This window comes from Scyliorhinus canicula, chromosome 10 (genome assembly GCF_902713615.1).
Source record: "Scyliorhinus canicula chromosome 10, sScyCan1.1, whole genome shotgun sequence".
Classification (NCBI taxonomy): domain Eukaryota; kingdom Metazoa; phylum Chordata; class Chondrichthyes; order Carcharhiniformes; family Scyliorhinidae; genus Scyliorhinus; species Scyliorhinus canicula.
The window spans coordinates 146,472,962-146,496,938 of record NC_052155.1 but is presented as its reverse complement, the minus strand read 5'-3'; the positions used below and the strand labels follow the sequence as shown (position 1 = coordinate 146,496,938).

Below are 23,977 nucleotides of genomic sequence, written 5' to 3'. Positions count from 1 at the left end.
AAAGAAACGTGCCACGTGCTCTGCCTGGAAAGTTCTGGAACAGTGCCGCCTCTACTGCAAGTGGCAAGTACCCTGCAACATGTTTAGAGCTGGAAATTTATTTGGAAGAAATAAAAAGCATTCCTGTAACTGCTGGACAAGTTACAAAGTATACCAGAAATAATCCACTACAGTCAGAAGTTATGGACATGGTTCTTTGTGGCAAGACTGTGGGAACAAAGTCGGAGTTGAAGCCATATGTTAGCCGAAGATTCAAATTATCTGTACAGGCTGGTTGGCTTTTCTGCGCAATTAGGGTCGCCATTCTGCCATTTTTAGGGGAATGTGTCCAAAACCAACTTCATGAAGAGCACTGTGGAACAGTAAGGGTGAAGGAGAGAGCCAGAAGCTATTTTTGGTGACCAGGGCTCAATAGTGAAAGCAGGGAGAAGGCGGGCATGTGTTCAACTGTGCAAAGTTCTAAACCTGCTGCCAGTAGCGCCACTACACGCATGGAAATGGTCAGACGTCCATGGCACAGTGTTCATATGGATTATGTCGGACCATTCAAAGGATGAATGTTTTTCATTATGGTAGACGGCACTCAGAATGGCCTGAAGCCTCCATTATGAAGACTACATCATCGGAGAAGACAATCGAAAACTGGGTAAGGATTTTGCAAGTTTCGGTTACCCTGAACAACTTGTTTGGGACAATGGGCCACAGTTGATTTCGCAAGAATTTGTATATTATTTAAAGGAGCACAGAATTCAACACACATGGATGGATGGATGAATGGATTTGGATGGATTTGTTTATTGTCAGGTGTTCCGAGGCCCAGTGAAAAGTATTTTTCTGCGAGCAGTTCAACAGATCATTAAGTACATGGAAAGAAAAGGGGATTAAAAGAAAATACACAACACAATCTGGGTAACACAAGGTATACAATGTAACTACATCAGCACCGGCATCGGATGAAGCATACAGGGGTGTAGTGTTATTGTAGCTTATCATAGAATTTACAGTGCAGAAGGAGGCCATTCGGCCCATTGAGTCTGCACCGGCTCTTGGAAAGAGCACCCTACCCAAGGTCAACATCTCCCCCTATCCCAATAACCCAGTAACCCCACCCAACACTAAGGGTAATTTTGGACACTAAAGGCAATTTATTATGGCCAATCCACCTAACCTGCACATCTTTGGACTGTGGGAAGAAACCGGAGCTCTCGGAGGAAACCCACGCACACACGGGGAGGATGTGCAGACTCCGCACAGACAGTGACCCAAGCCGGAATCGAACCTGGGACCCTGGAGCTGTGAAGCCATTGTGCTATCCACAATGCTACCATGCTGCCCCAGTCAGTCCATAAGAGGGTCATTTAGGAGTCTGGTAACAGCGAGGAAGAAGCTGTTTTTTGAGTCTGTTCGTACGTATTCTCAGACTTCTGTATCTCCTGCCCGATGGAAGAAGTTGGAAGATTGAGTAAGCCAGGTGGGAGGGGTTTTTGATTATGCTGCCCGCTTTCCTCAGGCGGCGGGATGTGTAGATGGAGTCAATGGATGGGAGGCAGGTTCGTGTGTGGACAGGGCTGTGTTCACAACTCTCTGAAATTTCTTGCGGTCCTGGGCCAAGCAGTTGCCAAACCAGGCTGTGATGCAGCCAGATAGGATACTTTCTATGGTGCATCTGTAAAAGTTGGTACTAGTTAAAATGGACATGCCGAATTTCCTTAGTTTTCTGAGTAAGTATAGGTGCTGTTGTGCTTTCTTGGTGATAGCGTCGACGTGGGTGGGCCGGGACAGATTTTTGGAGATGTGCACCCCAAGGAATTTGAAAATGCTGACAGAGGTGTGTACAGTACTTTGCTTCCTGAAGTCGATGACCACCTCTTTAGTTTGCCGGCATTGAGGGAGAGATTGTTGTCGCTGCACCACTCCACTAGGATCTCTATCTCCCTCCTGTATTCTGACTCGTCGTTATTTGAGATCCAGCCCACTATGGTCGTATCGTTAGCAAACTTGCAGATGGAGTTGGAACCAAATTTTGCCATGCAGTCATGTGTGTACAGGGAGTAGAATAGTGGGCTAAGTACGCAGCCTTGCGGGGTCCCGGTATTGAGGACTATTGTGGAGGAGGTGTTGTTGTTCATTCTTACTGATTGTGGTCTGTGGGTCAGAAAGTCGAGGATCCTTCTCCTTACCATCCTGTTTAGCACACTGGGCTAAATCGCTGGCTTTGAAAGCAGACCAAGGCAGGCCAGCAGCACGGTTCGATTCCCGTAACAGCCTCCCCGAACAGGTGCCGGAATGTGGCGACTAGGGGCTTGTCACAGTAACTTCATTGAAGCCTGCTCGTGACAATAAACGAGTTTCATTTCATTTCAAATAGGCTGGCCGAAAGGTTTGTTCAGACAATGAAGCATTCATTGAAGGTAACACGTGAGCAAGGATCATTGTCAAAATGACTAAACTAATTCCTGATAACATACAGGAATACCACACATTTGAGAGCCCAAAGTTTACCGGCATTACTCATGATATAAATCAGTTACGCAAAGCGTTTGATTTGTGAAGCCGACCAAGACAAGAGAAATTGTTGAGAGGAAACAGCAAAGTCAGATGTTACGACATGAGAACAAGGTTAATGCCATGGGTGCAATTCAGCCACAAATGGGGGAATCCCGCGAGAGCCCCAAATCAGGCTCCACACCAGGCCAATCGCGACTCACCTGAATCAGTCCACCTGGCGCAATCTGGGTCACTCCTTCGCTGGGCATGATCCAGATAATGAGATTTAAATGAGCCATCAGACTCATTTAATTACCCGTACGCTGCTTTCACCCAGCGCCCATGGGGTCAATGGTCATGCCAGCGAGACATCAACCGGGCGCCATTTAGTACTGGTTCCCACAAACATGTACCAGGCGTGATGGCACCTCGGGGTTCTTGCAGGCTGGATGGTCGTGGAGAAGGCAGGGTGGTACCCTGGCACTCCCCTGGCAACTGGGGCAGTACCAAAGTGCCCATTTGTCAGATTAGCAGTGCCATAGATTGGGCCCGAGGGGTCCTTGCCCAATAGAGAGTGGCCACTGGAAGATTGGGGGGGTGAAGGTGGGGTGCCCAATAGGCTGGGGTGGGGGGGGGGGGGGGGGGCGTGGGGGGCTGCCTGAAAGGGGGTCAGTACAGAGATCTGAGCTGTTATTCAAAATGGTGTCATGATCGACAATGAGCCGGTCCTGCGGTCAAGCTCAGCTTGCTTATTCAGGAAATCATTAAAGTGTGGCCTCAATGGGAGCAAGTATTGGCAAAGAATGAGGTCACCAGTGAGAAGTATACCTGCCATCGTCTTAAGAACAAATAACAAAGAAAAATTACAGCACAGGCCCTCCCAGCCTGCGCTGATCCAGATCCTTTATCTAAACCTGTTGCCTATTTTCCAAGGATCTACTTCTCTCTGTTCCCCGCCCGTTCATATATCTGTCCAGGTGCATCTTAAATGATGCTATCGTACCCGCCTCTACCACCTCCGCTGGCAAAGCATTCCAGGCACCCACCACCCTCTGCGTAAAAAACTTTCCACGCACATCTCCCTTAAACCTTCCCCCTCTCACCTTGAAATCGTGACCCCTTGTAATTGACACCCCCACTCTTGGAAAAAACTTGTTGCTATCCACCCTGTCCATACCTCTCATAATTTTGTAGATCTCAATCAGGTCTCCCCTCAACCTCCCTCTTTCCAATGAAAACAATCCTAATCTACTCAACCTTTCTTCATAGCTAGCACCCTCCATACCAGGCAACATCCTGGTGAACCTCCTCTGCACCCTCTCTAAAGCATCTACATCCTTCTGGTAATGTAGCGACCAGAACTGCACGCAGCATTCCAAGACGGGACCTATTTCCTACACCGTTCAAGCTCAGGATGATGTCGTGTGGAGAAGACATGCTGATCAACCTTTAACAACTGGAACTAGTTTGCCAGAGACAGAGTCATAGAGTCTCTATAGTGCAGAAAGAGACCATTCGGCCTAAAGAGTCTGCACCTACCCTCAAAAGTAGCACCGTACCCAGGCCCACTCCCCTGCCCAATCACTGTCACGTCACCTAACCTGCATATCTTTGGACTGTGGGAGGAAATCGGAGCGTCCGGAGGAAACCCACGCAGATATGGGGAGAAAGTGCAAACTCCGCACAGTGACCCAAGGCTGGAATTAAACCCGGGTCTCTAGCTCTGTGAGGCAGCAGTGCTAACCGCTTTGCTAACTTGCCGCCCCATGTCAACCGAGAGTCCAAACCAAACTGTGCCAATTGAAGTCCTAGACATTCCTGAGAACCTGACAGTACCAGAAATAACAGTGAAAGACCGTAACCCAGTTGAGGACATTTCAACACCGAGTCAATCTGCAAACACAATGTCAACTCCCGTTGAGATAACTAGACGATGTCCAAACTACACCAAAAATACCAGAGGTTACAGTCAACAACCACACAGAAATCAACATCCTCCGAAACGTCAAACCTATCGACCGTTGTGTTGATTAATTGTTCATATTGTAAATTTTGATTGTTAACATTACATTGTGTTTCCTTGCAGGAACTTCAAAGGGGGAAGAAAGTGTTGTATATTCATATGTGTTCTTAGTTGGAACAAGGTCACTTTAAATGTCTGATCACCTGATGTATTAATGATGTCATGGGCAGGCTAACCGTCAATCTATCTTTACCGCCTGTTGAGCAAACGCCTTTCCAATGAAGCTCGCGTTTGTACCTTTGTCATCTGCAAGCCTATCCTTTAAAATTACCACAAGCCTCACCTCCATTTTTGCTGCCCTAGTCACCCTTTCATCATGACTCTCTCCATTCCTGACCATTTCCCCCGGTGTGTCCCTCATCCTCATTCACTTAAATCCAACGATGCAGCCTTGAATGGATAAGGCAGAAACCTGGCTTAGCTCTGTACTAGAATAAGGCGAAACATTTCTGCTATGAAGGGCACAAGAGGAGGTGATAGCCATGGACAATCATGCACTTTGAAGGCAAAGATCCTCTGAGAGGGCCTCAAGGGACCTGTGTTTAACCGGTGACCTGGTGTGAAGGACTGGCTTCTCTTTGCTACAATGTCCGTATTACACCTGCATGAGGGTTCCCCTGGAAGATACTGTACATTTTCCCAGAGTTCCTCTCATGGAGGGAGGGTAAGGTGGTGCTGGTGCTGGCATGCCGAGGCTACAGCATGACTGAGGCTAAATGAGGTCAAAGTGCAAGTGTCAGTGTGCAAACCTGAGTCTGGGTTGAAGAATATCTGTGAAGTCATACATTAGCCAGCAGCGTTTGGGCCCTCTTCAGAGTTCTCAATTTTTTCTCTTCAGCCAAATTAGGTAATTTGGGGAGCAGCTGTGTCTGTTTTCTGTCAGTCTAACTTGCCTAGAGAGCACTATGTTACAAGCAAGACTTTCCTGGGTGTCAGCAGATGCCTGCTGTTCCTCTGTAACTGAATCCTGTGGCACTTGATCCCCATGATTATTTTTCGTGCAATAATTGACTGTAAAAGAGCCTGGGATATTCTGAGATCATGAGGGCACGATATAAATGCATTCTTCTTCAGTAACGTTTCAAGGGCTGAAGTTAATAAAGAAAGTCAGGGTCTGTGTTAGATTTGCTCCATTTGACTGTCTTCTAATTGGTTCCAAATTATTATATTACGAGAGAAAGAACTTGCATTTATTCATCCTTAGATATTTCCACATTGTTTAAAACTAATGCAGGAGTTTTGAAATGCAGACTGTTGTTGTGCCGGCAAACACAGCAGCAAATCAGGTACAGCAGCCCACATAAGCAACAAATGAATGGATTGTCAGATAAATGATTTTTTTTGGTGATGTCAGGTGAGAGAAGGTTGTTATCCAGAATTTTTGAAGAACTCTGTGGTCTTCAAATAATGTCATAGATCGTTTACATCGACTTGAAGAAGCAGGCAGAATTTAACTCCTCATCTAAAAGGCAGCACCACCAACAGTGCTGCCCCTTCCTTAGCTTCAGTTACAATCCTTTAAAGTGGAACTTGAACCCTTGACTCAGAGGTGAGATCCACTGAACCATGTGTGGAGCCTAATAAGTAACCAGGACTAAAAGTTGTAAAACTAATAATATTAGCTGATTGATTTTGACAATTAACATGCAGGTAATTTATAAAAGCAAATAGATTAAATAATGCAACTCTCGTGAATATACTTCAATATTCCATGCATTATTATTATTAATAATCAGCCAGGTGTGATTGACCCAGATTCCTTCCTCCATCCCTGTATCTTTTTGAGTAAGTCACAAAATATATATTTTAAATGTTATGTTTATTGACATCTTCCAGACAGAAACATAAAATGTAAACATCAGGTTGCATTAATATCCTCTGATACAGAGATGGAAGAGGATACGGCACTAGGAAGTGCTGATGGTTTTGGCGAACAGGCTTGGAGGGCCGAAGGGCCTGTTCCTGTGCTGTATTGTTCTTTGTTCAAACCGAAAAGTGCAGTCAGTGGAATAGTCAACAGGTTAAGTATTGGAAAGAAGTATGATCACAAGTCACACTTAATAGGAACCAATACTTATGATGTAAATAACGCCATAAGTCCAGGACAGTGGTTGAACAATATGAGCTGCCAAGAATAATAGACAAGTCGCCAAGTATTATTGATATATTGCTGAGATTCTCTGAACATTTAGCCCACTTCTGTCAGAGCTACTCTCCTTGTTCTTGAGATGACGTTGTGCCAAGATACACAGATATGGCATGACAGCCGTGCGTTTGCTGTAAGACAGTTCCGAGGGTGCCAGCTATCCTGAAACTGAGAAGCTCGTGCTAGTGCAGTAAACACGATGAAAGAAACTTAAACAGCCCAATTCAGATCAAGAGTGTCTATTGCTGCTGATTGAAAGAAAGTTCCACTTAAAAGTGTAAGCACATAACTTTCTTTCTGTAAATGACTTACCAATGGACGATTGTTGCGATTATTACTTCCTCTTTTGTGACTCCATAAATTTGCTGAAACTGACTCAGCCTGTTGGTGTTGGCAAACCACTTTTTCTCCTTTTGCAAGTTGCTCATTCCCATGCATCAGTTGGTGGTGAATATTTGACAATTATTTGGGTGACCACTGCCTTTGCAACTGCCAAGAGGTCCCATTCTAGCAGGGCAAATTGAAAGTCCATTTAATTGCACAAGAACACAAGAGGTTAGTGCAGAAATGGACCATATGGCCAATCTAGCCTGCTCCACTATTCAAAATGATCATGGCTGATCTTGGGTTTCAGCTCTGCTCTCCTGCCCCGCTCCCCATATCCCTTGATTCTCTGAGAGACCAAAAATCTGTCTATTCCCACCCGGCTGGGTGAGCAATTCACCCATCATCCTGGGACCGGGTGTGGAGGTTGCCGGGTGCAGAGGCGGGCTGGGTAGAAGGCCTGCCTCTGTGATCTGGCACTGCGTTTAAATTAATAAAAAAAACAAAAGACAGCCCTCCAGCCCTCACTACTTATCTCCCCCTCCCCCCGTGTATGCCCTATTCATGCTAGCCCATGCTAACCATTGCACCGATATTCTACATTTCCTTGATGGTTCATTGACAGCTTTGAAACATCATTGACAGTTCTTTGACAGCTTTGATGCTTCCTCAACAGTTCTTTCTCAGCTGCCCAGTTCCTTGACAGCTTGATAATTCCAATGGTAGCATAGGCACTGTTGTGCTATCTTTTTTATTTAATAAAAATGTTATTGAGGTATTTTTGGTATTGTAACAACAACAAAATTAACAATGTACATGAAACTATAAACATAGTGCAAAAGCCGTCTCCCTTCCTTACAGGTCCCACCTTTATTAACCCCCTACTCTAAGCTAAACTAACCCCCCCCCCCTCCCTTCTGCTGATGATTAATTTTCTGCGAAGAATTCGACGAGCGGTTGCCACCTCTGGGTGATCCCTAACAGTGACCCTCTCAAGGCGAACTTGATTTTCTCCAAACAGAGAAAGCAGCCATGTCTGATAGCCAGGTCTCTGACTTCGGGGGCTTTGAGTTCCTCCAAGCTAATAGTGTCTGTCTCTGGGCTACCAGGGAAGCAAAGGCCAGAACGTCTGCTTCTTTCTCCTCCTGGATACCCGGATCTTCTGACACCCAGAAAATCGCCATCTCTGGACTCAGCGCCACCCTTGTTTTTAACACTGTGGACTTGACATCTGCAAACCACTGCCAAAATCCCCTAAGCTTCGGACATGTCGAGAACATGTGAATATGGTTGGCCGGTGCTGCCGCGCATTTTGCACACCTGTCTTCCACCCCAAAGAATCTGCTATCGGGCCACTGTCATGTGAGCATGATGAACGACCTTGAATTCTATGAGGCTGAGCCTGGCACATGTTGCGGACGTGTTGAGTCTATTCACCGTGTCTGCCCATAGACCATCCTCTATCTCTCCTCCCACTTGTGCTTCAGCTCCTTGGTCTGCGTCTCCTCTGACCCCATAAGTTCCTTGTAAATGTCAGAAACGCTCACTTCTCCTACCCACCCTCTGGAAACTACCCTGTCCTGAATCTCCCTTAGCGGTAGGAGCGGGAAGATTGACACCTGTTTACGTAGGAAGTCCCGCATCTGCAGATACCTGAATTTGTTTCCCTTCGCCAACCCAAACTTCTCCTCCAGCGCCCTCATACTCGGAAAGCTCCCCTCTATAAACATAACACCCATCCTCTCAATCCCTGCTCTCCGCCATATCCGGAACCCCCATCCATACTTCCCGGGGCAAACCGGTGATTATTACAGTTTGGTGATCAGACGGATGCTCCCTCTGCTCCCACATGTCTCCTCCATTGCCCCCAGACTCTCAGGTCCGCCACCATCACGGGGCTGGTGGAGTACCGTGTCGGCGGGAACGGCAGAGGTGCAGTTACCAACACCCCAGACTGGTGCCCTTCCATGAAGCTGCCTCCATATGCTCCCATGCCGACCCCTCCCCCACCACCCACTTCCTGATCATGGCTATATTCGCCGCCAGTTATAGCTAGTAAAATTTGGCAGCGCCAGCCCGCCCTCTCCCCTACTCCGCTCAAGCATTACCTTCCTTACTCGCGGGGTCTTGCCCGCCGAGATGAAGCCAGTGATCACTCTGTTGACCCGCTTAAAAAAGTACCACGGAATAAAGATGGGGAGACATTGAAACACAAACAGGAATCTTGGGAGGACTGTCACATTCACTGTCTGCGCCCTCCTAACCAGTGACAATGGAAGCGCGTCTGAGGCACTCTCAATTACGACACGAAAGTTAGGTCAGTAATCAAAGGCTTTAATAAGCAGTGAACAATGGCAGCCTCCATGAGAAGTGTGCTCGCAAAATGGAGTCTCATCTTAAGTACTGTTTCCCAGGGGGCGTAGCCAGAGGCGGAGTCCCCCAGGGTTCCAAGCCTCTTAAAGGGGCAATGTATTCCGATCATCACAAGCCTCTTAAAGGGGCAAGGTATTCCGATCATCACAGCGTCCCACCTCCGAAAAACATCCTTCATTTGGTCTACTAGTCGGGTCAGATTTAATTTATGCAGCCGGTCCCATTCCTGCGCCACTTGAATGCCTAGGTACCTAAAGCTTCCCCCCACTAATCTAAACAGCAGCTCCCCCAATCGCCTCTCCTGCCCTCTCACCTGGACCGCAAACATCTCGCTTTTCCCCATATTTAGGTTATACCCCGAAAACCGGCCAAATTCCCCTAGAATCCTTATGATTTCTTCCATCCCCTCTATTGTGTCCGATACATACAGAAGCAGGTCATCTGCATAGAGCAAGACTCTGTGCTCCAACTCCCCCCGGACTCTATAGCTAGCGCGAACACAACAGTGGGGAGAGGGGACATCCCTGTCTCGTCCCCCGGTGCAGTCTAAAATAGTCCGATGTTGTCTTTTCATCCATACGCTTGCCACAGGAGCCTGATACAGCAACCTGAACCAGTCAATAAAGCCCCGCCCAAATCCGAACCTTCCCAGTACCTCCCTCAGATAATCCCATTCTACCCGATCTAAAGCCTTTTCTGCATCCATAGCGTTCACTACCTCCACCCCCCTACCTTCCAGGAGCATCATGATCACGTTTAACAACCTTCTTACATTGGTCACCAACTGCCTACCTTAACAAACCCTATCTGGTGCCCCCCAATAAAGTCCGGAGCACAATCCTCAATCCTGGAGGACAACATTTTGGCCAGCAATTTGGCATCCACATTCAGCAGGGACGTCGGCCTGTAGGACCCACACAGCTCCGGGTTCTTGTCCCGCTTCAGAATCAGCAAAATCATGGCCTGTGACATCGTCGGGGCAGCACCCCTCTTTCCCTTGCCTCATTGAACATCCTCATCAACACCGTCCCCAATATCCCAGAGAACATTTTATAAAACCACTGGGTACCCGTCCGGCCCCGGGGCTTTGCCTTCTCTCCGTGCTTATAGATGGCTCCCGTCGCCTTTCTCAGCTGCTCCACCACCCTCCCTGTGGTGAACAAGCCGAACTCCGTCGTTCCCTTAAAAGCCCTGCTTCTGGGGTCTCCGATGCCGCCTATCGATCTGTAGTATCTCCTTTACCAGTCGATCCGTCTCTGCCCTATCCACCCTTTACCTATGGGTCCGTATTGAGATCAGCTCCCCTCTAACCACCGCCTTCAGTGCTTCCCAGACCACCGCTGCCGAAATTTCCCCCTTGTTGTTGACCTGCAGGTAGTTCTGAATACATTTCCTCAGCTGCTCATACACCCCTTCGTCAGCCAAAAATCCCACATCTAACCTCCAGTGCGGGCGCTGGTTACTGTCTTTACTAACCTGCAGGTCAACCCAGTGCGGAGCATGGTCTGAGATTGTGATCGCCGAGTACCCAGTGTCCATCACCCCCATCAGTAAATCCCTTCTCTAAATAAAGAAATCAATCCGGGAGTACACTTTATGCACGTGTCAATAGAAGGAGAACTCCTTCACCCTCGGCTGCCCAAATCTCCATGGGTCCACCCCCCCTCCCCCATCTGCTCCATGAACCCTTTTAGTTCCTTTGCGAGGGTCAATAACTGTGTTGAAGTCCCCTCCCATGACCAGCCTGTGCGAGTCCAGGTCCGGTATCTTCCCCAGCATCCTCCTTAAAACTCCACATCATCCCAATTTGGCGCATACACATTTACTAATATCACCTGCACCCCCTCCAGTTTCCCACTGACCATAATGTACTGACCTCCCACATCCGAGACTATTCTACCCGCCTCAAACACCACCCGCTTATTGATCAGGATCGCGAGCCCTCTAGTCTTTGAGTCTAGTCCCGAGTGAAAGACCTGACTGACCCAGCCTTTCCTCAATCTAATCTGGTCAGTTACTCTGAGGTGCGTCTCCTGCAACATTCCCGCGTCTGCCTTCAGTCCCCTAAGATACGCAAGCAACGTGCCCTCTTGACCGGCCCATTTAACCCTCGAACATTCCAGGTGATCAGCCAAGTTGGGGGGTTCATTGCCCCCCCTTCGCCAATCAGCCGTCCCCTTTTTGGGCCCGCCTCCAGCGCATGCTCCGCGCCTCCACTGGTCCACCCCCAACCTCCTCTCTGCCCCTTAGCCCAAGTCCCTCCCTCGTCAGCAGAACATTTAGCCCCCTTCCCCCCTAGTAACAACACTCTGTTACCCAACCCCTTTAATAATCCAAACATATGCACACCCCCTACTGCGCTTCCGTGAGCTAGCCCGCCCAGCTAGCTTGGTGGCCCTCATCCCTGACGCCGGATAGTCACCCACCTATTGTTCCCCCCCCCCACACTCCCCCCCCCCCCCCACTCATACAAACATACTCCAACATCAAACAATCCCCACACAATTGCCCGACAGACAAACACCAAATCCTAAACAAGCACACTTCCATCCCCCAACAGTGTAAATAAAAACCTTAACTCACTCAGCTCTACCGCTGGTCCCAAATCAATGCAAAAGGCATTACAAACAGCTTCCACAAAACGAAAAATGAGAAACATTTTTTAAAAGAACAGAAAAACAAAACAAAATAAAAACATGAACGTTGCAGCAAAGTTCAAAAGTTCTCAGTCCACCACCAGTCCTTTCCTTTTCGCGAAGTCCAGCGTGTCCTCAGGCGACTTGAAATAAAAGCGCTGTTCCTCGTGTGTGACTCAGAGACGGGCTGGATACAACAGCCCGAACTTCACCTTTTTCTTAAAAACGATCAACCTAACCTGGTCTTCTCCTGGCCACCTGCACACTCAGGCCTTGGTAAACCCGCAGGATACTGTTGCCCCACTTACAGCTCCACTGTAGAATGCACTCCTTATCCAAGTACCTGTGGAATCTTACCACCATTGCCCTCGGGGGGTCTCCCATTCGCGGCTTCTTCGCGAGTGCTCTGTGAGCCCTGTCCACCTCCAAGGGCCGGGAGAATGCCCCATCCCCCAGCAGCTTCTTAAATATGTCTGCGATGTATGCCCCAGCGTCCGCTCCTTCGGCCCCCTCCGGGAGCACAACGATTCTCAGGTTCTGCCAGCGGGACCCTTTGTCTAGGTCAGGGGTGGGCAAACTACGGCCCGTGGGCCGCATGCGGCCCGCCAAAGGTCTTTATGCGGCCCACCAAGTCAGTAAAAAAAATAATAAAATTTTTAAAAAAAACTTTTTATTTAAAAAAAAAATGTTTTTTTTAAGGTTAATGGGGGGGGGGGGGGCTGTTGGGTTACTTACTGGTATAGGGTGGATACGTTGACTTGAGTAGGGTGATCATTGCTCGGCACAACATCGAGGGCCGAAGGGCCTGTTCTGTGCTGTACTGTTCTATGTTCTACATGAGGCGCCCAGAATCATAACCGGGTGAAGTAATTATGTTACTTAATATACTATGAGGCTCTTTAAAATTGTGAATTTCTGAATATGGCCCTTGCACGGAAAAGTTTGCCCATCCCTGGTCTAGGTCCTCCATCTTCTCCAGGAACTTCTTCTGCTGGTCCCTCGGCATCCCCACCTCCAACTCCACTGCAGTTTGATGTTCCTCCTGCTCAGCCAGTGCCTTCTCCACCTTCTGGATCGCCCGATGTTGGGCGTCCAATCTAAGCTCCAGCCGCTCAATTGACCCTTTTATCGGGTCCAAGCAGTCCCGTTTCTGCTTAGCTAAGCCTTCCTGAATAATTTGCATCAGCTGCTCCGTTGACTGCTGGGTCGACAAACCAGAAGTCTGGTACTCCGCCATGCTGTCTCCAGCTGAAGCTGCAACCCAAGCCTTCTCTGTCTTTTTTTCTGCCTTTACAAGCACTTCTAGTCCTTCTCTGCATGCACCGATGTGGGAATTCGATACACAATTGCCTCTGTCATCAGTTTACAATTCAAGTCCGGTAGAAAATCTGGGGAAAAAGTCCAAAAGTCCGACCAGAGCGGGAGCCACCAAATGTATGACTTACTCCTTCATAGCTGCCACCAGAAGTCCACTGTTGTGCTTTCTTGATTGTAGAGTCGATTTGGATGGACCATGACAGATTGTTGGTGATGTGCACACCTCGGAATTTGAAGTTGTCAACCATCTCCACCTCAGCACCATTGATATGTACTTTGCTTCCTTAAGTCAATGTCCAGCTCTTTAGTTTTGCTGACGTTGAGGAAGAGATTGTTGTTGTTACACCATGCTACTAGGTTCTCTAGCTCCCTCTTGTACTCTGACTCATCGTTGTTCGAGATCCGACCAACTACTGTTGTGTCATCAGCAAACTTGTAGATGGAGTTGGAGCCAAATTGTGCCACACATTATAGGGAGTATAGTAGGGGGCTAAGTATGCAGTCTTGCTGGGCCCCGATACTGAGGACTATCGTGGAGAAGGTGTTCCATGGATGGAGTTGGAGCCAAATTGTCCCATACGGTTGTGTGTGTATGGGGAGTATAGTAGGGTGCAGTCTTGCTGGGCCCCAATATTGAGGACTATAGTGGAGAAAATGTTGTTTCTCCTTATTTATTGTGATCTATGGGTCAAGAAGATGAGGATCCAGTTGCAGAGGGAGGAGCCAAGTCCTAGGTTTTGGAGTTTTGATATGAGTTTGGCAGGGATTATGGTGCAGGGATTATGATGAAAGCATCCTATCTGGCATCATCAAAGGCTGGGATGGTAACTGCTCGGCCCAAGGCCGTAAGAAACTACAGAGATCAGTGAACACAGACCAGTCCCTCAGGCAATCTGTTATTGATTCTAGTTATTTATTCTAGATTTGTTTTGACTGTATTCATATTTGGTTCGAAGCAAAATGCTTTGTAATTCCCTGAAACATTGATAAGATGCCACATCAATACATATCCTTCTTTATCATTGATGCTCGAGAACCACATTGTTTGGCATCAGTAATTTTGCAGCATTCACCAAGATAATTAGATATTGAAGACTTTGAGGTGGCTGAAATGGGAAATGTATTGATGCAGTAAAGCACGAAATGGCAGTCTGTCACCACATCTCTGAATTCAAAACCTACTGATCATGATGAGATAGTCTGGGAAAGGTGCTTATTGGATCCAAACCACTTCCAAAGCAGTGGATTTAAACATTGAAGAGAATCAATTCCAGCTGTTCTGATAAATGTCCACTCTCTTGACTAAGGCTAATACCTAAAGAGGAGATATTAAAAATAATAATAAAAAAGTGGTAAGGAATGGAAATGTGAGAGTATTATTATCGTAGACTTTGGAATTCTCTAACATACTTTAAACATTATAAAAATACTGAAATGTAAGAATTTTGTTTAAGTTGGTTTTTCATCATCTCTGAAATCTAGTTGACATAAGCCAGCAAAAGAGAACCACGTTCCACTTATTGGTATTGCTTTGAATCCCTCCCCTATAATAGGTCATTATGATGAGAAAGGAAATGACTGACCGTGAAAACCTAAAGGAAAGATTATTTTCCTTTAAAAAGAAAATAAAGTCTTGCTTTTATATATGGCCACTGGATGTCCCAAGGCACGTTGCTGTCAGCGAATATTCCTTTGAGGTGTAGTCAATGTTGCAATGTAGCAGACACAGTAGCCAATTTACACACAGCAAGCTCCCACAAGCAGCAAAGTGATAATGACCAGATAATCTGTTATGATGATGTTGACAGAAGGATAAATATCAGCCAGACATCGGGGGCGGGAATTACTGACCACGCCGCTGCGCGTCTTTCGGTGGGGGAGGCGGACCACCAGCGAGATCTACCAGCTCCACCGTTGTCTGGCCCTCACTGCTGGAAAACGCGTGCGACGGCGCGGGGCCAGAATTTTCTGCCAGCGTGAACAACCGGTAAATGCCGCTCAATGGATATCTCCACTACTCTTCTTCAAAAAAGTGCCATGATGTTTTTTACATCCATCCGAGGAGGCAGATAGAGCCTTGGTTTGACACCTTAGCTGAAAGACAGCACCTCTAACAGTGCAACACTCCGTCAGCCTGGAGTGGAGTGTCAGCCTTGTCTTTTGTGTTCAATCCCCGGAATTGAAGCTGAACCCAGAACTTTATGGACCAGTGACAGGAGTGCTATCAGCTGAGGTTCCTGCAGGGTAAGAAAAGGAGAGACGTTTTCATTTATAAGTAGTCACGGATTACCAGAAAGACACAGGCCATCCAAGCGGGAGTGAGAGTTTTTATATATAGATATATATGTATATACATACTTTTATAATTTTTTCCAAGTAACACAACAAAATTTACAAAGCTCAACTGGTATAGTGCAGAGCAAATATTTCTGCAAACCAAAGAACAAAGTAAGACAGGATAAATTAGGACAATTGTCCCTAAGAACTAGTGTCTCCATGTTTACATCAGATAAATCAGTACAATTTATCATGAGCAACACTGTAGCATAGTGGTTAGCACTTTGGCGTCACAGCTCCAGGGTCACAGGTTCGATTCCCGGCTTGAGTCACTGTCTGTGCGGAGTCTGCACGGTCTCCCTGTGTCTGCGTGGGTTTCTTCCGGGTGCTCCGGTTTCCTCCACCAAGGCCCGAAAGATCTTGGGTGCGATTCTCCGCTGCCCACGACGGGTCGGAGAATAGCGGGAGGGCCTTCCCGACATTTTTCCCGACCTCCCGCTATTCTCTCCCCCCCCCCCCCCCCCCCACGGCTGCCCCATGACACGAATCGCTGCTCGCCGTTTTTTACGACGAACAGCGATTCTCCCCTGGCCGATGGGCCGAGTTCCCAGGCCTTTACGGCCGTTTTCACGAACGCAAACACACCTGCTCCCACCGTTCGTGAAAACGGCTGCAAAGTGCCGTCCCGGACAACCTGCACCACAGCCGTGTCAAGGGTGGCATGGGCCCGCGATCAGTGGGCACCGATCGCGGGCAGCGGGTCCGATACCCGCGCACTCTTTGTTCCTCCGCTGCCTCGCAGGATCAGTCCGCGGGGCGGCTGAGGGGCATAAAGGCCCGCGCATGCGCGGGTTTCACGCATATGCGTGATGACATCATCCGCGCATGCGCGGGTTGGAGCCGTCCAACCGCGCATGCGCGGCTGACGTCAGCGTGCGCGTCAGCCACCGTGACGCTTGGCGCACGGGCTTAGCGACGGTCGCTAAGCCCACGATTCTGTTCTTCACGGGGCCGCGCTGCTAGCCCCGACCGGGGGGGAGAATCAGGTCCCGGGAGGGGGCGTGGAGGCTGCCGTGAAACACGGCCAGTTTCACGGCAGCCTTTACGACTCTCCACATTTGCGGAGAATCGCACCCATGCTGTTAGGTAATTTGGACATTCTGAATTCTCCCTCTGTGTACCCAAACAGGCGCAGGAATGTGGCAACCAGGAGCCTTTCACAGTAACTTCATTGCAGTATTAATGTAAGCCTACTTGTGACAATAAAGACTATAAAAAAGATAATAAAATGGGTGAGAAAGGGAATAAGGCTATATAAACATGATAAGATTCATTTGTTAATGGTGGAACATTTTGGAGATAGTGACCACAATTCTGTGACTTTCACTTTAGTAATGGAGAGGGATAGATGCATGCAACAGGGCAAGGTTTACTATTGGGGCAGGGTAAATACAATGCTGTCAGACAAGAACTGAAGTGCATAAGTTAGGAACATTGGGGGTGATTCTCCGCACTCACGACGGGGCGGAGAATAGCGGGGGCTGAAATTTTTACGGCCACGCTGGTCTGACGCCCTCCCGCTATTCTCCCCCCCCACGCCCGCCTCCCGACACAAATCGCTGCCCGCCGTTTTTTTACGGCGAGCAGCGATTCTCAGCTGGCCGATGGGCCGAAGTCCAAGCCCTTTACGACTGTTTTTAGGAACGTCAAACACAACTTGTCTGACCGTTCGTAAAAACGGCCGTAAAGTTGCGATCTTGGGAACCATGGCACCGATTGGCACGGCAGTACCACGGCCGTGCCAAGGGTGCCATGGGCCCGCGATCGGTGCCCACCGATCGCGGGCAGCGGGTACTTACCCCGCGCACTCTTTGTCCTTCCGCCGCCCCGCTGTATCCATTCGCGGGGCGGCTGAGGGGCATCCCGGCCCGCGCATGCGCGGGTTTCGCGCAAGTGCGCGATGACGTCATCCGTGCATGCGCGGGTTGGAGTCTTCCAATCCGCGCATGCGCGGCTGACGTCATGTGACGCGTCAGCCGTCGCAAACTCTGGCAATTTCGTTAAGCCCGCAATGCCGGAGTTCACGGCCGCGGCATGCGAGCCCCGACCGGGGACCAGAATCGGTTCCCGGTCGGGGGGGCGGAGGCTGGCGTCAAACCCGCCCGTTTTTGATGCCAGCCTCACGATTTCTCCCGGTTTCGGAGAATCACGCCCATAGGCTGTCAGGGAAGGACACAATTGAATTGTGGAACTTGTTCAAGGAACAGGTACTACGTGTCCTTGATATGTATGTCCCTGTCAGGCAGGGAAGAGATGGTCGAGTGAGGGAACCATGGTTGACAAGAGAGGTTGAATGTCTTGTTATGAGGAAGAAGGATACTTATGTAAGGCTGAGGAAACAAGGTTCAGACAGGGTGCTGGAGGGATACAAGATAGCCAGGAGGGAACTGAAGAAAGGGATTAGGAGAGCTAAGAGAGGGCATGAAACATCTTTGGCGGGTAGAATCATGGAAAACCCCAAGGCCTTTTACACATATGTGAGAAATATGAGAATGGCTAGAGCGTGGGTATGTCCGATCAAGGACAGTAGCGGGAGATTGTGTATTGAGTCTGAAGAGATAGGAAAAGTCTTGAATGAGTACTTTTCTTCAGTATTTACGAATGAGAGGGGCTATATTGTTGGAGAGGACAGTGTGAAAAAGACTGGTAAGCTCGAGGAGATACTTGTTAGGAAGAAAGATGTGTTGGGCATTTTGAAAAACTTAAGGATAGACAAGTCCCCATGGGCCTGATGGGATATATCCAAGGATTCTATGGGAAGCAAGAGATGAGATTGCAGAGCCGTTGGCAATGATCTTTTCATCCTTATAGTCAACAGGGGTGGTACCAGGGGATTGGAGAGTGGAGAATGTCGTGCCCCTGTTCAAAAAAGGGAATAGGGATAACCCTGGGAATTACAGGCCAGTTAGTCTTACTTCGGTGGTAGGCAAAGTAATGGAAAGGGTACTGAGGGATAGGATTTCTGAGCATCTGGAAAGACACTGCTTGATTAGGGATAGTCAGCACGGAGTTGTGAGGGGTAGGTCTTGCCTCACAAGTCTTATTGAATTCTTTGAGGAGGTGACCAAGCACGTGGATGATGGTAAAGCAGTGGATGTGTGTACATGGGTTTTAGTAAGGCAATTGATAAGGTTTCCCATGGTAGGCTTATGCAGAAAGTAAGGAGGCATGGGATATTGGGAAATTTGGCCAGTTGGATAACGAACTGGCTAACCGATAGAAGTCAGAGAGTGATGGTGGATGGCAAATATTCAGCCTGGAGCCCAGTTACCAGTGGCGTACCGCAGGGATAAGTTCTGGGTCCTCTGCTGTTTGTGATTTTCATTAATGACTTGGATGAGGGAGTTGAAGGGTGGGTCAGTAAATTTGCAGACGATACGAAGATTGGTGGAGTTGTGGATAATGGGGAGGGCTGTTGTCGGCTGCAAAGAGACATAGATAGGATGCAGAGCTGGGCTGAGAGGTGGCAGATGGAGTTTAACCCTGAAAAGTGTGAGGTTGTCCATTTTGGAAGGACAAATATGAATGCGGAATACAGGGTTAACGGTAGGGTTCTTGGCAATGTGGAGGAGCGGAGAGATCTTGGGGTCTATGTTCATAGAACATAGAACATAGAACAGTACAGCACAGAACAGGCCCTTCGGCCCTCGATGTTGTGCCGAGCAATCATGACCCCATTCAAACCCACGTATCCACCCTATACCCGTAACCCAACAACCCCCCCCTTAACCTTACTTTTTAGGACACTACGGGCAATTTATCATGGCCAATCCACCTAACCCGCACATCTTTGGACTGTGGGAGGAAACCGGAGCACCCGGAGGAAACCCACGCACACAGGGGGAGGACGTGCAGACTCCACACAGACAGTGACCCAGCCGGGAATCGAACCTGGGACCCTGGAGCTGTGAAGCATGTATGCTAACCACCATGCTACCCTGCTGCCCTTTGAAAGTTGCCACTCAAGTGGATAGAGATGTGAAGAAGGCCTGTGGTGTGCTAGCGTTCAGAGGGATTGAATTTGAGAGCCGTGAGGTGATGATGCAGCTGTACAAAATCTTGGTAAGGCCACTTTTGGAGTACTGTGTGCAGTTCTGTTTGCCTCATTTTAGGAAGGATGTGGAAGCTTTGGAAAAGGTGCAAAGGAGATTAACCAGGATGTTGCCTGGAATGGAGAGTAGGTCTTACGAGGAAAGGTTGAGGGTGTTCGGCCTTTTCTCATTAGTAAGAAGTCTTACAACACCAGCTTAAAGTCCAACATGTTTGTTTCAAACACTAGCTTTCGGAGCACTGCTCCTTCCTCAGGTGAACGGAGAAGGATGAGGGGTGACTTGATAGAGGTATATAAGATGATATGGGGAATAGATAGAGTAGACAGTCAGAGACTTTTTCCCAAACAAACCATTACAAGGGGAAATAAATTTAAGGTGAATGGTGGAAGATGTAGGGGGGATGACAGAGGAAGGTTCTTTACCCAGCGAGTAGTGGGGGCATGGAATGCACTGCCTGTGGAAGTAGTTGAGTCAGAAACATTAGGGACCTTCAAGCGGCTATTGGATAGGTACATGGATTACGGTAGAATGAGGGGGTGTAGATTAATTTGTTCTTAATCTGGGACAAAAGTTCGACGCAACATCGTGGGCCGAAGGGCCTGTTCTGTGCTGTATTTTTCTATGTTCTATATCAAAATGCACACTCAAATATATAGTGAGATCACGAATTGAAATATGGCTCGTGGGACACCTTGGAGGAGCAATTCAGTAAAAGCAGAACGTATAAATCTGAGATAGGAGTCCACACTTTATGGAATGTAACAGATTTGGAATGGTCACAGACGTCAGGAATTCCATAGGAATCTACTTCATGCCTATTTTATGCCAGTTTTGAATCGAAAGCTACTTTTGTTGTTTTGGAAATGTTTTTATTGAGCTTTCATATTTTATATCCAACAAATTATAAATTATACATTAACCAACACGTATATTTACAAGCGAGCATATTCATAACAACAACTGTGGTCGTGACCCCCCTTTAACCGGCATAAATATTTTACATTCCCCAAATGGCCAATACACAAATTGAAGGATTCTTGTCACTGATCCAGGAGCAGAGGATATATTTACAAGCAGCAAAAGTTAGGGTCTCGTATAGCCTTTTGTCATTAACATCAGTCATTCCCCAATCCGGAAGACGCAGAATTTGGAACAAAGGATCAACTTCTAAGGCCCTGTCAAATATATTCTCCAACTCCAACTAAACCAATAGCATTGAATGTTCACACAGGCCCAGACACAGTGGGCGGGATTCTCTGACCCCCGCTGGGTTGGAGAATCCACGTGGGCGGCGCGAATCCCACCTGGCCACCTGACGCTGGCTGCCGTATTCTCCGACGCCGTTTTTCGAGTGGGGTGGGATTCCCACCTCGCCGGTCGGGGGCAGTTGGCAGCGTCCTCCCCGGCAAATCTCCGATCCCCGATGGGCCAAGCGGCCGTCCATTTTTGGGCAGTCCCATTGGTGTGAATCACTCAACTCACGTACCGGCGGGAACTGGCAGCTAAGTTGGCGGGGGTGGTCTTCGGGGGGCACGGGGGGGGAATCCGACTCCGACTTCCGACTTTCCAATAAACAGGATATAAAACAATATAAAATGAGCCAAAAAACAAGATAGGGAGAGAGTCTAAATTTCAAGGCATGCAAATTGTCAGTCCAAGTCTTCCACCTTGTCTGGACTTTACAAAGGTCAAGGCACTAGCTGTATCATCGAAAGACTTAGTAAAGTAATCAAATATTATTCTCCTGGTTTCAGGATAAAGCACGGCATAATTCACTCCGGCTGCCTTGAGAGCTGTTTTCTGACTTCATCGAAGCCTTGGCGCTTCAACTGTGTGGCCGCTAACTGAGACCCTCCCTCATGGAGCCAGGTCCCACCATACCTCACCGTCTCCAGAACATTCTGGTGATCTTTGAAGAAGTGAAAGTGAATGATTGTGGGCCTGGGGAATTGAGTGTCCCCTGGCCTCAATGACAGGATACAGTGCATCCTTTCCAATGTGAAATGCCCATCCAGCTTGAGGAAGTGTGGAAGCCAGTTAGCAAAAATCTTAACAGGCACCTTACCCTCCACTCCTTCTGGCAGACCGACGACCCGGATATTCTTTTTCTGGCCTCGGTTCTCCAAATATTCCAGGATTTCAGACAAACTATGCAGCTGGTTTTCCAAGGATTGATTGGGAGCTTCAGCTGAGGATGCAACTTTTTAAACTCTTTTTCTCCCAACACTTGTCCAAAAACCGGCCAGCGACGCCGACAGAATATTAATTCCCGGATTACACAAGCATGTGCCATGCAACCAGGATAAAAGAAGGATGATAAGAGTGGCGGAGAGCCCATGGAAAAGCTGCTATTCCCACACCCTCATCATGTGGTCCTCCGTGGGTTTTTCCTCCATTCAAGGGATGTGGGTATCACAAGCTAGGCCAGCATTTATTGCCCATTCCTAATTTCCCTTGAGAAGGTAGTGTGCAGACTTCTTGAACCGCTACAGCCCATGTGGTGTAGGTACACCATGGTGCTTTTAGGGAGAGTTTCCAGGATTTTGAACCAGTGATAGTGAAGGAAGAATAGGCCAGTGGGACTGGAGCCTCTGTATTGGAGCTTTGCAACTATTTAACTCTTCCCTGCACAAGAAAATGTTAATTAACCATGAAGGAAAGAGGGAAATCGCTCCTACTATGATTTATTAGTCTCATGTTGAGAATGTTTCTTTTCTATTTTTCCTCTTTTCCAGAGCTCGGCCAGTCATAACCGTGGACATCTCCATCCTACTTCCCAGCTCCATTAACATCACAGCACCACAGTGCCACGATGGCATTCAGCCAGTCAACTGTCTAAACGTTACAACTTGTTTCCGCTTTTATGGCAAGCAGCTCCCAGGCGAAATAGGTAACTGTCTGATAATTTACTTTCTCAGTATTCCTCGGCTGTTTGGCCCCCACTTCTGATTCTCAACTTTTGAGATTGGCTAAGAAACTAGTAGATAGCCACATGTGGTTTTTGACTGGACACGTGCTTGACTGAATTCAGAGTGAACCACTTTATTGCTTTTGCTCTTTTTCTTTTCCAATGCATTTCTAATTCACTTACAGAACTGTGGGAATAAATACCTAAGTGCTCTTAATGGCCTATCCTGAAAGCATAGGCAGCATGGTAGCACTGTGGCTTCACAGTGCCAGGCTCACTGGTTCGATTCCCCGCTGAGTCACTGTCTGTGCGGAGTCTGCTCGTTCTCCCGTGTCTGCGTGGGTTTCCTCCGGGTACTCCGGTTTCCTCCCATGGTCCAAAGATGTGCAGATTAGGTGGATTGGCCATTCTAAATTGCCCTTAGTGCCCAAAAAGGGATAGGAGGGGTTATTGGGTTACGGGTATAGGGTGGAAGTGAGGGTTTACGTGGGTTGGTGCAGACTCGATGGGTCGAATGGTCTCCTTCTACACTGTATGAGTAAGTTCTGTATGTTCTATGAGTAAGCACCACAATTAGCACCCAGGGACCCAGTTTCAATTCCAGCTTTGGGTGACTCTGTGTAGTCTGCATGTTCTCCTCGTGTCTGCATGGGTTTCCTCCGGGTGCTCCAGTTTCCTCCCAAAGTCCAAAGGTCTGTAGGTTAGGTGAATTGCGCAGGCTAAATTTGACCCTTAGTGTCCAAAGCTGTGCGGGTTAGGTGGGGTTGCGGGGATGGGGCAGGGAGTGGGCCTAGGTAAAATGCTCTTTCAGAGGGCCGGTGCAGACTTGATGGGCCGAATGGCCTCCTTCTGCACCATAGGGTTTCTATGGTTCTAATAACCATCTAACAGATGGTGAGATGTTACATTTCAATGAAAATTTAAATTGTTGGGCTAACTAGTGTTATCTGGGAAGTTGAATTGGGCTGGATTCTCCGAACCCACCTGCAGCGGGTTTGATGATGGGCGGACAGGTGCAGAGAATCTGGCAGGAACCATAATATCGCAAACCCGCCAGCATAAAATTATGTTGCAATTCTCCCAATGTTGGGTTAATAACAGATTGTTCATCTTGCTGTCAGGTAGTGTGAATGCCATTGTCATTGATTTGCATTCCATGAATGCTCATTAGAATAGCCACCTACTGCTTCGCAGGTACAATATCACGAGTTTGGTGGGGAGAGTGAAAGCCGATCTGGCGAGGTGGGACGGCCTCCTTCTGTCACTGGCGGGTCGGGTGCAGGTGGTTAAAATGAATGTGTTGCCGTGATTTCTGTTCATTTTTCAATGCCTACCGATTTTCCTGCCAAAGGCTTTTTTCAGGGAGATTGAGGG

General features: G+C 48.1%; 1 protein-coding gene across 1 annotated transcript in view; it reads left to right on the top strand.

The window, feature by feature from the left end:
* itga9 (integrin, alpha 9) overlaps nt 1-23,977 on the top strand; it is a 632,947-nt gene that overhangs the window by 178,054 nt on the left and 430,916 nt on the right. The window contains exon 14 of the mRNA XM_038809824.1: nt 22,431-22,585. Within this exon, the coding sequence (XP_038665752.1) occupies nt 22,431-22,585 (155 nt within the window). The remainder of the gene's footprint in view (nt 1-22,430; nt 22,586-23,977) is intronic.